The sequence below is a fragment of the Dromiciops gliroides genome, chromosome 2 (genome assembly GCF_019393635.1).
Source record: "Dromiciops gliroides isolate mDroGli1 chromosome 2, mDroGli1.pri, whole genome shotgun sequence".
NCBI classification, from domain to species: domain Eukaryota; kingdom Metazoa; phylum Chordata; class Mammalia; order Microbiotheria; family Microbiotheriidae; genus Dromiciops; species Dromiciops gliroides.
In genome coordinates, this window is record NC_057862.1 from 8403840 (window position 1) to 8420797 (window position 16958).

The window sequence follows — 16958 nt, forward strand, 5'->3', positions numbered from 1 at the left end:
CCTGTTGCTGCTGGCATTAATGGGGCACAGTCCTTCCCTAAACTCATGGCTGGGGCAGATGTCACTCTCCTCTCACATGGGGAGTCCTGCAGACACCCCCCCTCCCCCACCGAGCTGGGGCTTCCACCAAACATCCCTGAGTCCATAAACTGGCTTCACAAGGGACAGGCAGCACCAGAACTGGGATCTCACTGGTGCAAAGAACTCCCAACACTGATACAAATTGGCCCCTTCTCATAGACAACTTAGAGCCTTAGAGATTTAATGGAAGCAATGAAAGGACAAGTGACTTGTCCAAGGTCACCCAGCTCAAATACATCAGAGGTGAGAGGTCCTCCATCTGTCATGCTGCCTCAGAAACTAACTTTAAAAATATGTGTAAATTATAAAGCAAAAGTAAAGTGTTTTGCATAAACATTTTCATTATTTTTTTTTATTTAAAAGAATGGCTTAGAAAGCCGGTGCATTTAATTTTTTTAACACCTCTTTCCATGAATTGCTTTAAAATATATGTTTTTAATATAGTGATTGGGGGCAATGACATCATGCTAACACCAAGATGTTCTATTGGGAACAAATTAGTTTCCTCCATAAGACCTGCAACTCATAAAATCCAATTGACTGTAAGAGTTCACAGGGAAATGGTAAATCGACACAAGAGGCGTGGCCCGGCCTGGCCCTGCTGAGGCCACTGGGGCCACGCACTGGCTGGAGACTCGTCCAGAAATGCAAATGATCCATTCGTTCTCATCATCATTCAGGTGCTGCCGTCCTGAGAAATGAGGGCTGCCTGCCCCCACCCTGGGCCCCACCCCTGACACATGCAGAAACACAGAGACAAACACATGTACATGTGGATGAACACACACAAACATGCACATGGCTACAGAGGCACATCCATATGGACACAAACATGTACGCGGTCACAGGCACACATGTACACATAGATGCACATACAGAGAGACACAAATACATACAGGTGCACACAAAAACATACGCACACACATACACACATATACATATGGACACACACACAATACAGACACAAGCCCCTCTCTGGCCTCAGTTTCTTCATCTGTAGAACAACGAGGTTGAGCTAGTTCCCTGCCGGCCTTAGGCCTAGGACTCTATGAGCCATCCCGAAGCTTTTTCCATTTGCAGGTGAGTCAGGGAAATGTGTCACATACTCCCCGTTTCCCAGGTTAGTCACTGGTTCCACTGGCTAAGGAGCTTGTGTTCTGTCTCTGCCCACTCTGGGGGGCTTCCTGGCCTGTGTACATCGCTCCCTAAGAGGGCAGCCATTGCTTGTCAGCAGCGTATAACTGGGGACGCACATCGCAGTCCGGGACTGCTGGTGGCAAGCTGAGGAGTGGGGTTAATAACCTGAGTCGCGGGTGGGATGATTCAGAAGCAAAGTGTCAGCTGCTGGCTGCTGTCCCCAGTGTGGCCCATGCGGACCAGGGGGCGGCCGGCAGGTGCACCAGGGAGTGATGCCCCTTGACCCTGGCCCAGCCCAACTGCTCCCAGAGGACTTTACCTGCCAGGCAATGAGGTCCTTGAGCTTCTCAATCTTTTCATGGTCTTCTGAGTGTTCCTGCATGTACCTCTCTGTGAAGAAGGCCTAACACAATGGGGAAAAACTGGTTACTTAGAAGTCAAGGATACCACTGACTCTTTTCAAAGGTTCTGATGAAGATGACAGCTGTATGAACCACCTCTTCCCACCTCTGGCAAGAAAAGCCCAAAGCAAAACAGGAGAAACCTGGCCCCTGATGGCCGGTGGCAATGAGTGTGCTGCCACAATGGGCAGCGTTCATTAATTTTAGCCCGTAAGGAGGGGGAGATGGGCTGGGCTCCTTTACAACAAGCTGCCAGCTGACCCATCGTAGATGAGGCTGGAGGGCCCTGGGGGTTACCTGGTCTGGCCCTTGAATCTTATAGAGGGGCCTGAGGCCCAGACAGGTCAGGAGGCCAGCCCAAGGTCACTAAGGTGGGCAGTGATAGACTCTCTGCCTCTGGAGCCACCGATCTTCCCATTAGACTCTTTGTTCTTCAACAAGGACAACAAGGGGATAAGTCTCCCTCCACCAGCGGCTGAAATTCTCAGCATGGAACGAGGGGGAGAATCCTGGAATGGGAGCCAGAGGGCACAGAGCCGAGTCCTGCCTCTGCCACTTATTATCAGGGTGACCCTGGGCCAGTCCTTGGATCTCTGGCCCTGCCTCCTCCCGATAAATTAAGAACTGGCCTGAGGTCCCTTCCCATAAGCAGAAAGAGCCCAAGATACATCCCCAGATCCCAAGTAAATACAAGGTGATTCACATTAATTTTAAGAGAGAAAGAGGGTGTTAAAAACAAGGAAATCCGGGAGGATGTCCATGGGGGGAGGGTGTGCCCAAGCCGGGCTTTGAAGAAGGCAGACAGGATGCAATCAGGCTGAGGTTTAGTGTATTCCAGGCAATGGGGAAACACTGTGCAAAGGCAAAGAGGTGGGAGATGTTTTATTAGGGAAGAGTTAGCAGGTTGTGATGGGGAATTAGATGAAGACTGGACATTTATGTATAAACTAGACTGCCCTAAGCTTTAAATAGCAGGCTGAGGATTTAATATTTTATCCTAAGGGTAAGAGAGCGCCAATGGATATATATATATATATATATATATATATATATATATATATATATATTAGGTGTATGTCTAAGGGGATTGGGGGTGAATGGGGAGTGGTCAGATCTGTGTTCAGGAAGATCAAGCTAGGGATATAAGGAAAGGATCTTGCTCGGGGATGGGGCAACCCTGGGATAGACTACCTTATTGTCTCAGTGATGGGGGGGCAGCACGGTAAAAAGAGGGTCAGGAAGGGGACAAGTCTATAATGCCATCTCATTATACTTTTCTCCAAAGAATCCCATTTTAAATGGCTTTCTTTCCTGGCATCGGTTGTAAATTTTGTCTCACTCCTGTGAATAACGCACAATTAGCCATGGAAAATGATCTGGCTGCCCCAGACAGAATTCTAAGAAGGCAGGAGCTCGCTTCTGGAGCCTGAAGTCAATGGGATGCAGAGCTGGCCTGCTGAGGAAGGCCGGGGACAGCTCTGTCTTCACATACCTTCTCGTAATTTGTAAAGCCGCCCATGACGGCGGGATCCACGATGCCATTCAGGAGCATCGAGAGGGGGTTAATAGGGAGACTAGGGTCTTCAGCATGCTGCTGAACCAAGCTGTTGATCTTGTCATTGGTTAAATGCATGGTCTCAATGGCGTTTTCCAGAGGACTGATTTCCACCTGAAGGGAAGGAAAGGAAAAAGAAGGAGCTTTCACTCTCTCTCTCTCTCTCTCTCTCTCTCTCTCTCTCTCTCTCTCTCTCTCTCTCTCTCTCTCTCTCTCTCTCTTTTTTAGCTTCCACTCCTGATGCAGAGAATTCACTGTCGGGAGCTGACTGCTGGGGCTTCTGCAGGCTCCCCGCTTCCGATGCTCGCCAGCCAGCACAGCTCCTCCTGACGAGATGAAATGTCGGCATTTGTAGAGGTTTGCAAAGCACTTCCCACACATTAGCTAATTTGGATCTCGCAATGTTCATGGATTCATTCATTGATTCATCCATTCACCCACCTATTCATCCCACTAGCATTGATTAAGCCCCTAAAAGTGCCTAGTGCCGACTGGGCAGCAAACAACATTCTCTGAGCTAGAAATCATTAGGATCCATTTTTTCAGAGGAGGAAACTGAGACTGAGCATGCTTAAAACTCACACAGAGTTACAGAGCTAGGAAGTACCAAGGGTGGGACTGGAATCTGGGGCTTCTTGGTTCCAAGTCTAGCATTCTGGCCACCACATGCCCCTGCCTGTCTTCTGTCCAGTGCCTAGGGGGCCATTCAGAACAACTTAAACGTCCTTCTCAGTCCTGTCCCACTGACAGTATGCTCTGTCTTTCAGTAATAGCATGACTCACGATAACTGGCATTGATAAGTTGATTTAAAGTTTAGAGACATCATCCCACTGGATCATTGAGCACGGCGTGTTTGGGACTTGATTCTGGGTCAAGCTCACCACGCACTCACTGACCCGTGCTCTCTCCCACATTGGAGGCTGGGTTTCCTCTTGTTCCTCCCATCTCGAGTTAGTTTGGAAGCAAGCACCTTCCTGGTTTATGCCACAGAGGCTTGGGCTGTCCTAAGCTTATTTTTTAAAATCACTTTTCAATAGGAGACATTCAGAATTCAAAGGGAGGATGGGAAGGCCCCTCGCTCCTACAGTGACCTCACTGGGCGGGCACCATCCCAGGAAACAGAGCTGAGACAAGCATGGGGGTGGCATGAATTCCACCTGTCCGGCTCAGAGCCAATGGGCAGGGAGCTGGGCTTGGGGGTAGGAGAGACCCTGGGCTCTGACACTCATACCTGGGGGACAGATACCTCCCAGAGCCCCCGGGGTCTTTGTCTGCAGGATGGGACTAGCAGCACCTTTCTTGGGATCTCCTGGAGAAGTGGAGCCATGGGCCAAGGCCTGGAGGCCAGGCTTTCCAGACTCCACAGGTGGCTCTAGCCACCAGACAATTCTCTGACAGGATGGACTGCAGAGCAGGTGAAGGTCGGCCTGGAGTGGGCATTTCAGCCCTAGCTGGTGGATGGCTTCCTGGTGTGGAGAAAAGCTTTCACCTTGGGAGTGTCCTATGCCAATGAACCGCCCCCCCAGGCGTGTACAGCACATGCTTTGGCATTCTGAGTGGTGGCTGCTGTTACTAATAAATGCTTGTTAAAAGGTTAGGAGGTAAACCTTTCAGGAATCCTGTTCCTTTCCATCTCTGAGCCCAAGAGGACTCCAAGGACATTAAAAACCCCTCTCCTAAATGGAGAGTGAGCGGGATGATTGCGAGATCAAAGGACGGGGAGCGAGACAGAAGCATGGTCCTTTAGCTAAAGTGGTACCAGAGGTGGCTTCGGGAGTGAAGGGGCGGGAAGGGAGCCTGGCTACTGCCTACATGAGCCCCAGGAGCTGGCCCTCCATCTCCATCAGTCCCTCATTAGCAGAGCGAGTGGCTGCCTCTCTCTGCGCCACCCAAGCCACTTACACACACACCACTTATCATCAAGTCTTTGCCAATGTCAGTCTCAAACCTGCAAACTGATTACATTATTCTCTTTGTTTTAATTATCATTTAGCTGCATCTTCTCTGGGTTTATTTTCAATTCAAATGATTCCAGGCCATGGTAAGGTGGTCAGATGCGGGTATAGTTGGTTCTGGGCAGTTTCAGCTTGCTCGAGACCCCCAAACTTGGGGTTTCCTGAGGGAATGGAGGAGGTAGCCGGCCCGCATTTGGGAGGCTTCCTTTTTCTCCTTCCAGTTTACTCCATCATGGATACTCAGGAAACTGACCATCAGGATGGTTCTGAGAGGCCTGGGAGTGTCTGGGCCAGTTAAGGGAGGCCTCCCAAACTGAGGAACAGCTGGAGAGGGCAGAGAGCCCCAGGGCTTTCAGGGCTGGCCAGCTGTGAGCCATCAGTGGTATTGGAGAATGCATGAGATTATGTGTGTGTGAGTGTGTATATATGAGTGTGCATGTATATGTATGAGTATGTATGTGTGTATATGTGTATGAGTGTATATGAGTGTGTGTATGTATGTGAGTATGTGTATGATTGTATGTGAGTGTATATGAGTGTGTGTATGAGTGTCTATGATTGTGTATGTATATATGAGTGGGTGTGAGTGTATGAGTGTGTACGTGCATGTGAGTGTGTGTACGAATGTATGTGAGTGTATATGAGTGTGTGTATGCGAGTGTCTATGAGTATGTATGTGTGTATTGTGTATGAGTGTGTATGTGTGCATGAGTGGGTGTGAGTGTATGAGTGTGTATGTGTGTGTGTCTGAGTATGTATGTGTGTATGTGAGTGTATATGAGTGTGTATGTGTATGAGTGTATGTGTGTATATGAGTGTATGAGTATCTATGAGTGTGTATGTGTGTGTATGAGTATATTGTGTATATGAGTATATGTATATATATGAGTAGGTATGAGTGTATGAATGTGTATGTGTGTGAGCATATGTGAGTGTGTATGAGTATATGTGAGTATATATATTGTGGTAAGATTATTGGAATTTGGCTGTCTGATTGGATGAGGCACACCTGCCCGGCCCTGAAGTGGCTTATGCTGCTGAAGTCACTCTCCACAGGCAGTTTTGAAGGACCTCCCCTTTTGGGGGAGGAAGATTAACTCGTGTGGAGGACTTGAGGAAGAACCCGACCAGGCTGGAACTCTAGGCCAGATAGGTCTTTTCTTAACTTTCTGAACTCCACGTGAATATCTGGTATGCTTTAATAAATGCTTAATGCCCAAAGACTGGTGCTAAAGCTTCTCATTTAAGGCGACCACACATTTAAATTTTAAATGTAACAATATATGAGTGTATATGAGTGTGTATGTATGAGTATATGCATGTGGGGGGGAATGGGTGGGGGCTCTGCATTGCTTTTTCGATAAGAAGACTGTGGGCTCTAAGGTTGAATGTCCACAGGGACCTAAGAGGTCATTCGGCTCATCCCCCTCATTGTACGCGTGAGGAGATGAGGGCATGGAGGGAGCCAGTGACTTGCCCAAGGTCACACAGGAAGGGAGTGGCGGAGTGAGGCTCTGGACCCTCAGTCTCCAGAGTCCTGACAAAAACAGACAAGCAAACCCAACACTTCGGGACAGGCACCAGGCCTGAGATTTCCCGGGTATAGGTTCAGAGCATGCCCTGTGGGCACAGAGAGATGAAGGGATTACCTGAGGCTGCATGCCCATTGAGACCAGCTCCCCACTCACTACACCAAAAACCGACCAATGCACAAAGGAGAACATGCCCAATTTCCTGGAAGCCAGAAACTGAGGGCTCCCAGCCGGCTTTCTGCCTGATATCATACCTTCCAGAGGAAGACTTCCACCCCTGGCAAATCCAGCCTGCAGAGGAACGCTGTGCGCCCGCCCGCTCTCACAAAAGGTCAGGCCCCATCCTTCGCTCTTTCTCTCCTGGCTTTATTAAGCTTCTTCACTCAGCAGTCTGACCACTCTAATCCCCGATTACACAGGGTTTTACAGGCAGAGGGCCATTAGAGGATTTGTGCGTGTTTATACAAAGGGTCTCTTCTTCTGGGGTCACCGTACAAATCCCCAATTCAGGCCATCCAGGAAAAAAGGGGCTTTCCTGGGCCAGGCCAAGCCTTATGGCAATGAACAACTTTAAGGCTTACAAAGCGCTTTCCTCTCTACGGCCCGGAGGCACGGAGTGGCGTGTATTGATGCCAACTGAACAGGATTCTCACCAAGGCCAAGTTTTTTGCCCAGGGTCACCTTGGTGGTGGATCTCAGAGCTGGGATTCCAAATAGGGTTTCTTTTGTAATGTTATTTCTACCTCATCATCCTGTCTTTCCTAAACTTGTCTGGATTAATATTAATGTGGAATTCATGAAAACATTCAAGACATCCCATTCTGCTACCAAGTATTGGTCAACCCCATCCATGTTCAGTTACTTCACCCTTACCATCTACTCCATGACTTTTGCTTGTCTGCCTAAAAAACAAAACAAAAAACTGCCCCATGTCCTCAAACCAGCAATAAAGAGATGAAAATGAAGCGCAAGGCAAAATACCCTTTCGTTCTGGAGAAAAAAACCAAAATGGGAATAGAGCACCACCAGGCAGTACTTTTGTGAGATAAAACACTCAATGCCATATCTGCGGGTGGGCGTGTGAATATCCAGGAGGGCAGAACTCAGATGGCTTTAAAGAAAAGTCTGAGCTTGTTTTCATGTTTAAACAGAGGGAGATGTTGAAACAACAAGCCGCGGGCTCAGCGACAAGAGCCGGTGATGGGAAACTAGGTTGAGTAACATGTGAAAGGTGAGGATTTTCTGTCCTAAGAAGAGATGGGTATGGCCAAGTCTAAGTGTTCTAAGTTATTCATGAGCGAGAATCCTGCGGAGACCTCTTTTTGTTTGGACAGGCCTTGTGGGGAAAACACCTTTGCCTTGCTAATTTGTGGCTGGCCAGAAAGCCTGCCATTGCGCTGACTTGATCCCTTCCATCCAGTAGGCACTTATTAAACACCTTCAGTATGCTTAGACCCAGCAGGCCAATAAGGGACAAACCCTGGTACTGTCAGGATGCCAAAGACCCGCTGGGTTAAACAAGGGTCCAACACGTGAGGCGGCAGAGGTGGCTCATTCGGGGGAAGTGCTTACCATGAAGACAGATTTGACCTCAAACCATCGTAAGATCCCGGGTAACTTATAGGCCGTCGTGTAAATGGTCCTTTCTATCCACATGTTCTGGACAAGTAACAGGAAAAGAAGAAAAGAAAACATTGTTAGGAAATGCCCAGCAGTTGATGGATGGTGACATATCGACCATGTGCCAGCACCAGGAACACAGAGACAAAAAGGAAATCAGCAACCACCATGGGCCTCAGTTATCTCCTCCATGAAAAGGGGATAATAACTGCACTTACCTTTCCGAGCTGTGTCAGCCTCAAACGAGATAATTTATGTAAAGCTTTTGGCAAATCTCAAAGCACCCCATGTATTTTAGCCATCACCACCACCACCATCATCGTTGCTGTTGTTGTTGTTACTGCCCAAATTGGGAATGAGCAGAGGAGATTTGAACCCGGGTCCTCAGACCCTCAAAGTCTTTGCCCCCGTGCTGCCCAGAACCCAGACCTCCTAACTACCAGGTTATCTGCCACCTCCCAGATGGATGGACGGATGTTCTGCTCCCTGTTGTGGGCACACCGCGGGGATTCTCCCAAACCACGCCTTGCCATCTGCAGTCCATGAGATCTGCTATGGTCCTTTTGGCCACGGTGTCAGTGTTTGTGTCTCGTCTCTCAAGTGCATGATTTATGAGTCTCTGTTCTTACTTCCTTCTTCCCACAAGGCAGCTGGCAAACACTTTTATTCCTCTTGTACAGTGAGACCACAGACATGGCGAGGTTAAGCAAATCGCTGACGGCGACACAAGCAATGAGTGGCAGAGCTCAGAATAACCTAGGGCTCTCAACTCCAGTCGCTTTCCCTCAGCATTAGATAGGATACTTCCTCTCAAATGCACTGAAAATTCTTAAATTGGACCCATTAAATCTTTAAACTTGGCTGAGGCTTTTAAGAGGAAAGCATTTAGTCCTTCAGAATTATATTGCCAGGACCTAAAAATGTCAGGCCTTTCAGGGGAATGTATTCCTGTTTTCCCTTCCTCCAGCCCCCAGCCAGTGGGGCCGGGAGAGGGAGTAACATGGGGGATGCTGGGCAAGGGCAGCATGGGAGAGGCTGCCTGGGCACGGCACAAGGGTGTGGCCTCCCCCCAAAATGACAGAGAAGATAGCCCAGAATCATCTGCCCGACCAGCAAGGCTCCTTTAGCATCGGCATTACAGCCCAGCTGCCACATCACAAAGGTGAGTTAAAGTAGGCCTCATGAAAGGTGGGTTGGGTTTCCTTCACAGACTCAGAGTTAGAGGGCAATTCAGTGAGAACTCAAGTCCAACCACCTCATTTTCCATATGGAATCCTTCCCTGAGTCTTTGCCCTCCTTGGTGCATTCCTAGTGGCAGAATCACTGGATACCCTGCAGCCATCTTCCAAAACAGAACTCACGCCTCTGCCCCCAAACTCAGAGCTCTTCCTAACTTCCTTATTTCTGTGGCACAATAAACAAGACATAGACAAAGATTCAGTGTAACTTGAGAGAACGTGGATGAACTGAGGCACAATGATGAATAAGGAGAAGCAAGAGAATAATTGGCAAATACACGGCAACTCCATAAAACAACATTCTGAACAAACAAGGCACTGACCCACTGTGGGTTGAGAGGACTGACAGGGAAGCATGTTCCCTGTCTTTTGGAATCCCCATTCTCAGAGTTACCCAGAGCAGTGAGTGAGACTGGCCCAGGGCCACACAGGTCATATGTTTCAGGGGCAGGATTTGAACCCAGGTCTCCTGAGCTCAAAGGCTAGATGTGTTCACTATGCTAGGCCAGCTCTCAGGTGGCAAAGACAGAAAGACATAAACAAGACTGTTCCTTCGCTCAAGGAGCTTGCATCCTTATGCCCATTACAGGAATCTCCACTGCCTATTGGCAATGCCCGCTATTGCCTCTTCAGAGACCATTGATGCGAGAATGATGGAGTTAGTCTTTTGCGGTCTAAGTGGCCTGAGGTCACTGGAGGTTTTCTGTAATTCCCCATTGCCGGTCAGCCTGAGCTGGGCCTCTATCACTCAGATTGGTCTCTAGTAGCATGATGGGGACTGCTCCACAGGCCAGGACGGGGCATGTCTGGGCTGCTGCTCCCAGAAAGCCACACTGGCCTCCCTTTAGCCTGAGCTAGCCCAGCGAGAGGGCACAGCATCCTGAATCCCAATTCTATCCAAAAGGCCTCGGGGGCTTGAGCACGTGGTTAGAAGTGCCCAACGGTACAAAAACAGCTGGTGACTTTTTCTTTTGTGGGGCATTGAGGGTTAAGTGACTTGTCCAGGGTCACACAGCTAGTAAGTGTCAAGTGTCTGAGGCTGGATTTGAACTCAGGTTCTCCTGAATCCAAGGCCAGTGCTTTCTCCAGTACACCACCCTGCTGCCCCTAGCTGTTGAGTTTTTAAAAATAAACAAAAGAAGTTTGAGAGGGAACTCATTAAAAAAAATGCAAATCAAAGCTTTTGCATGTGCTCGAATTGTCAGGGGAACCAAACAAAGGCTGAAATAGAGGGTGGGAAGGGCAATGTTGCTGAGGGAGGGCTGGGAGCCCTGGCGGATGAGCCAGGTGATGTGACAGGAACCAAGAGCAACAAGAGCCCCAGCGACGGGGAGAGAGGAGATGATGATGGGGAGCTTTAGATGTCTGAGAGGCAGAGGGAGGGGCCGTCGTCATCCCTGAGGCCGAGAAAGGTTCCAGGTTTATCCAGGTGGTAAATGTCAGAGGCTCAGGTGTCCGGGATGGGAGCCTGACTCCCTACCCCTCACACCCCACTGCCCCACCCCATGCGTTTGTTAGGACGACACAGCCGCTCAGAGGCCCTCATAGCTCCTGCACACATGTCGCATCCCACTGGGCTGCCTCCAGGCCTTCCCTAACCTTCCTCCCGAAGAGCCAGTGGTGGGGTCTGGGCCAAAGGGCCCTGGAGAATTGCAGCCTGATGATGGAGGAGGGCGTGGCTCGTGCTCTGGTCCCTTTCCCTTCTGGCCACATTGACTTCCAGCAGAAAGGAGCTTGCTCAGGAGGCCAGAGACTTCCCAGCTCTTCCGGATGCCACCACTGGGCGGCCGGACAAGACCCAGCTCAGTGACCACCAAGGTGGCATGGTGGATTGGAAATCCCCTTTGTTTCTTGACCTTGGATCCTTTGGGGGGAGCTCTGGGTGGGATGCGTGGCCTACAGGACAACCCGTGGAATCCCACAAGGCAGTGGGGATGTGGCAGTCAGGCTCAAACCCCAGCTCTGCCAAGGGAAGGACCTTCCTTGGGCATTTCTCTGGCCTCGACTTCTCTATATGTAAAGGAGAGCACCCCTGAGCTCCCTACCAATTTTAAATCTTAGGACATTCTTCACAAAGTTAAAAATCTAAAAAAAGCACTATTTTGTTGTACAGTGTTAGCATCACATGAAATAGAGGCCCAGGGTCCTAGCTTTGGGGCTGAGAAGTGGCCTCCAAGCCAGTCCAACCTCCAAGAAAACAGGCCCAGAGAGGAAGTTGGATAACCAGCAGTAAGGGCCCTGCAGCACATCAAGCTTTCCCATCAGAAAGCTGTGTTTTTCCTTACCGCAAATTCGTTATCGGGGTTTTTCTCTCCTTTTCTGATAGGTCTTGAATACTCAAACCTCTGCACCTCATTGACCCGATAGAAACTGTTGGAAGACAGGACAAACACGTTAACTGCAAAGACAGAGCCCATGGGATGACCTGTCACCAGACATTCAAAGAACCTCGTGGCTGGGACAGTGCCGTCCATGTACACAGCATTTCTCCTAGGCCTCAGTTTTCAAATAGGGTCTACAATCCTTCTGACAACCAGGATAAAAGCCTGTCTTAACCAGGCTGGGCAGGCAGCAGGGAGTGGTGTTAATGAGCAATTAAAGCAAGAGGGACGGATGTGGGAGGCAGAGAAGGACCTTGATTCCAAAATAATTGTATTTTTATTTTTTAAATGGCTTAAAATAAATAAGAAAGAACATAATAGGATTTAACAAATTGCAAAATGGTCCTTGAGCGGGAAAAATCAGCTCGTTTTTCCCTTACACAAAGTGCACGTTTTAAATGCAGCTTCTCCCACGTGCCCAGGGAGGGGGACAGAATTTATGAACAAACAGCAGCACACTCCCCAAGTCAGCGATAAATATTTTAGTAGACCGTGTGATTCTTTATTTGCTTAATGCTTCACTCTGCGTAAATTGTGGGAAAGCTTAAGTTTTATGATTTATAAAAACAACCGTTTATAAATAAACACGAGGCCCAGCTTTGCTTCTATTACTGCTTTTAACAACAGGTTAAGGGACAATATTGAATTTTATGGGCAAAAAAGTCACTCCCGAGTGTCAGGATGATGAAGAAGCGTTCTCAGGCGAAGCCTGGCCACAGGTGAACCATAGGTGAGGATGGTGCCACGTGAGAGAAAATTTGCACAATCAACACAAAATTCCTGCAAAGGGCACCCTTCCTGGCTTCTTTCTAGGCTTAGCTCAGTGTCAGGCACCTCCTACCAGACGTTCTTCTTGATACCCCAAAGGACAGCACCCCCCACCCTCATCAGTAACCATAGGGGTATTTATCTTCTACATGTTCTATGGCCTCAGGACACAAGATCCATGAAGGCCATTGATAGAGCATGAAAGGACCTCATCTCATTTTACAGATGAGGAAACTGAGGGTGAGAGAGGTCATGTGACCTGCCCAAGGTCACAGAGGTGGTAGAATCAGGATGTGAATCCAGAAATCCAGCAAACTTTGTCTTTCTGGGATGAGAGAGAAGCACTGTGCAGTGCAGAGCTTCTCCTTTGCTTCAGCTCTGGCTACCTGGAAGCAAAGACTCATGGTCCATGCTGCACTCTGAGCACAGGCTCTTCTTTCTCTTGGCTGACACCTGCAAAAGGCGATCTCCTTTTTCCCTCCAGAGGAGATGGGGATCCCTGCATGGGTGGGGGTGAGGGGCAGAGTTTGGGCAGAAAAGGCAAAGAAAAAACCCCTTAAGTTTATCAACAAGAGGATAGACCTTAAAGGTAAGCTTACCTCACAATTTGCTCAGAAACGGGTCTGTGGAACTTCGGTGGCAAATCGAGTTTGGGCTTCACGGTAAAGCACTGAATGTCTGAAGGGAAGAGTTAAGGGTTCGAGCACAAGAAGTTGAAGGTGGCGGGGGGCCCTGCAGGCTGGCCTGACTGTCTGCATGGGTATAGCCGACCACGTCAGAAGGAGCAGACCTCTCCAGTCCCTCCCCAGCCTGAGCCCCAAACTACAGCAGGATACACTGGCCAGGAGAGTTTTTAATGTCATCTCCGGGCGGAGATGTCGTCTTCATTTTCTCCGCATTTGGAAACTGGGTCAATAACCTCGCTTCGAAATCTTCCCGGCGCTCGTATTCCTTTCCCCGGTAAATGAAAACTTTGCCCTGCAAAGAGCGACCTTCGTCAAATATTAGCCACTAAGGAATGGTTTGGAAAAGTGTCAGGCTGCCCCAGCCCAGGCTGCTGCCGGCTCTCAAATGTCAGCTAATTTCAGCACCTCCCTAAAGAGGACAGACGCCGCCAGTTATTCTTGTGATGCTCTGGGCATTGTGGGAGGGGGAGGTACTGTTCACAGGGACCCAAGGCTAGCGTAATGACCACAGAATGAAAACCAGGAAAAGGGCCTCGGAGCTCATTTGGTCACAGCCATCCCAGAGAAGTAAAGTGAGGTCCAGAGGGGAAGTGACTGGTCCAAGGGCACGCCCCATGGTAGAGCTCACATTCAAACCCAGGGTGTCAAATTCAAATCCAGAACTCTTTCCACACTGTACCATGCAATGATTCAGCCTGCTAGCTCACCCTTTCCCCCCAAAATTAACTCCTCAAAGAAAGTTAATGGAGGGAAAAGAAGGATGTGGGGGGAGAGGAGAAAAAGCATAGGAAGGAAAAAGAGAGAGGAGGAAATGATGAGATAAACATAGAAGAGCAGAGAGAGAGAAGGGAAGAAAATAAAGAAGGAAGGGGAGGGCAGAGGAAACAGACAAATTGAGTACTAGCATTAGTAATTATTAGGTAGCGACTGTTTTTGGCCATCTTTTGTATCCACAGCACTTAGCACAATGCCTGGCACATAGTAAGCACTTAACAAATATTTATTGATTGATTGATTGATTCCTGAGAGTCAGAAAAAAGCATGAGTTCAAATTCTGCCTCTGAGATACACTGGCTCTGGGGGATATGGGGGGGTGGGAGGGGTGGTATATCAGAGCCTGAGGCAACTCTCTAAGAATTCCATAATAAAAGGGATTGTATCAGTGTATGGGAGTCCCCAGGTGCAAACTCTGTTTTCCAATGAGTATCAGAAATGCAACTGGAATTGACAATGCTGAAAGTTATGCTCACAAGCTTCCTGACTCCAAAGTCCAACTAGCCCCTATACCTCCCTATCTGTATACAAAGCAGTTCTTTTTTAAAATAAATTTTTTAATCTTTAAATTTATTTATTTAAAGCTTTGAGTTCCAAATTCTATCCCTCTCTTATTCCCTCCCTCTCCTCCCCCCCCTCCCCAAGGTTGCAAGCAGTCAGTATAGTTTATACATGTGCAATTATGTAAAACGTTACATATTAGTCATTTTACATAAAAAAGACTCAAGTAAAAAAAGAGAAAGCACAAAATAGCACGTTTTAGTCTGTGTTGAATCAATATCAGTTCTCTCTCTGGAGGTGGATAGTCTGCTTCATCATGAATCCTTTGGAATTGTCTTGGATCATTGCATTGCTGAAAGTAGTTAAATAATTCACAATTGCTCATAGAATGATAATGCTGTCACTGTGCTCAATGTTCTCCTGGTTCTGCTCACTTCACTATACGACAGTTCATATGAGTCTTTCCAGGTTTTTTCTGAAATCATCCTGCTTGTCATTTCTTAGAGCACAATAATATTCCATTACAATCATATACCAAAGCTAGTTCGGTCATTCCCCAATTGATGGACATTCCTTTGATTTCCAATTCTTAGCCACCACAAAGAGTTGCTATAAATATTTTTTTGTACATTTTTTTCCTTTTCTCTTTTTCACAGTTACTATTTTAAACTGTTTCCCTCCATCTTATTCCCTTCCCCATGATATTTACTCTATTTTCTATCTTCTTTCACCTTATACCTCCTCAAAAGGGATTTGCATCTGACTGCCCCCTCCCCCAATCTGCCCTCCCTTCTTTCACCCCTCCCTCCTTATCCCCTTCCCCTCCTACTTTCCTTCAGGGTTAAATAGATTACTCCACCTAATTGAGTGTGTATGTTATTCCCGTCTTGAGCCACTTCTGATGAGATTAAGGTCTTTGAGCCTATTCTTAATAGTGTAAGGTTCATTTACTGTCCTGCTCCTCCCCATCTATCCCCCCACTCCATAAGCTCTTTCCTGTTTCTTTCATGTGGGATTTTACCCCATTCTACCTCTTATCTTCCCCCCCTCACCCCAGTGCAATCCTCTCACCCCTAAATTTTACCCTAAAGATGTCATCATGGGGCATTTAGGTGACACATTGGACAAAGCACCCACCCTGGACCCAGGTGAACCCAAGCCCAAATCTGGCCTCAGACACAAGACACTCACCCACTGTACAACCCCAGACATATCACCCAACTCCAACTACCCCACAAAAAAAAGATAAACAAAAAATAAATACTTTACAGACATCATCCCTTCATAATCAATTCCCACCTGTGCCCTCTGTCTAAATTTATTTCTATCATATGCTCTAATACTGAGAAAGATCTTATGAGTTAGATGCTTCATCTTCCCATGTAGGAATATAAACAGTTTAACCTTTTAACATCCCTCTTAATTTCTTTTTCCTGTTTACCTTTTTATGCTTTTCTAGGGTCTTGTATTTGAAAGTCAAATTTTCTATTCAGTTCAGGACTTTTCATCCCGTATACTTGAAAGTTCTCTTTTTCATTGAAGTCCCATTTTCCCCTCTGAAAGATTATACTTAGTTTTGTTGGATAGGTGATTCTTGGTTGTAATCCCAATTCCTTTGCCCTCTGGAATATCATATTCCATGCCCTCCAGTCCTTTAATGTAGAAGCTGCTAGATCTTGTGCTGTCCTGACTGTGGCTCCACAGGACTTGAATTCTTTCTTTTTGGCAGCTTGCAATATTTTCTCCTTGACCTGGGAGCTCTGGAATTTGGCTATAATATTCTTGGGAGTTTTCCTTTTGGGATCTCTTTTAGGAGGTGATTGGTAGATTCTTTCAATTTCTATTTTACTTTCTACTTCTAGAATATCAGGGCAATTTTCCCTAACAATTTCCTGGAAGTTTATGTCTAAGCTCTTTCCTTGATCGTGGTTTTCAGGCAGTCCAATCATTTTAAAATTATCTCTCCTGGATCTATTTTCCAGGTCATCTCCAAGGAGATATTTCACATTACCCTTTATTTTTTATTTATTTGGATTTGGTTTATTGTATCTTGATTTCTCATAAAATCATTAGCGTCTGTTTGCTCAATCCTAATTTTTAAGCAATGATTTTCTTCAGAGAGCTTTTGGACTTTTGAGCACCTCTATGGCTTGAGACCAATTCATATTTTTCTTGGAAGTTTTGAATATAGGAGCCCTGATATTTCTATCCTCTTCTGAGGGTGCACATCGATCTTCCTTGAAGCTGTTTATCCCCTTCTGTTGCAAGTGACCAAAAGAGTCCTTCTCCCTCCTCATCTCCCCCTTCCAGCTTCCTTCAAGTCCCAGT

General features: G+C 47.4%; 1 protein-coding gene across 2 annotated transcripts in view; it reads right to left on the bottom strand.

The window, feature by feature from the left end:
• DOCK1 (dedicator of cytokinesis 1) overlaps positions 1 to 16958 on the bottom strand; it is a 586118-nt gene that overhangs the window by 38468 nt on the left and 530692 nt on the right. For both annotated transcript variants that reach the window (XM_043984307.1, XM_043984306.1), the window contains exons 41-46: positions 13506 to 13647; positions 13269 to 13347; positions 11806 to 11890; positions 8235 to 8321; positions 3112 to 3288; positions 1538 to 1621 (exon numbers count right to left, since the gene is read on the bottom strand). In XM_043984307.1, coding sequence (XP_043840242.1) covers positions 1538 to 1621; positions 3112 to 3288; positions 8235 to 8321; positions 11806 to 11890; positions 13269 to 13347; positions 13506 to 13647 — 654 coding nt within the window. The remainder of the gene's footprint in view (positions 1 to 1537; positions 1622 to 3111; positions 3289 to 8234; positions 8322 to 11805; positions 11891 to 13268; positions 13348 to 13505; positions 13648 to 16958) is intronic.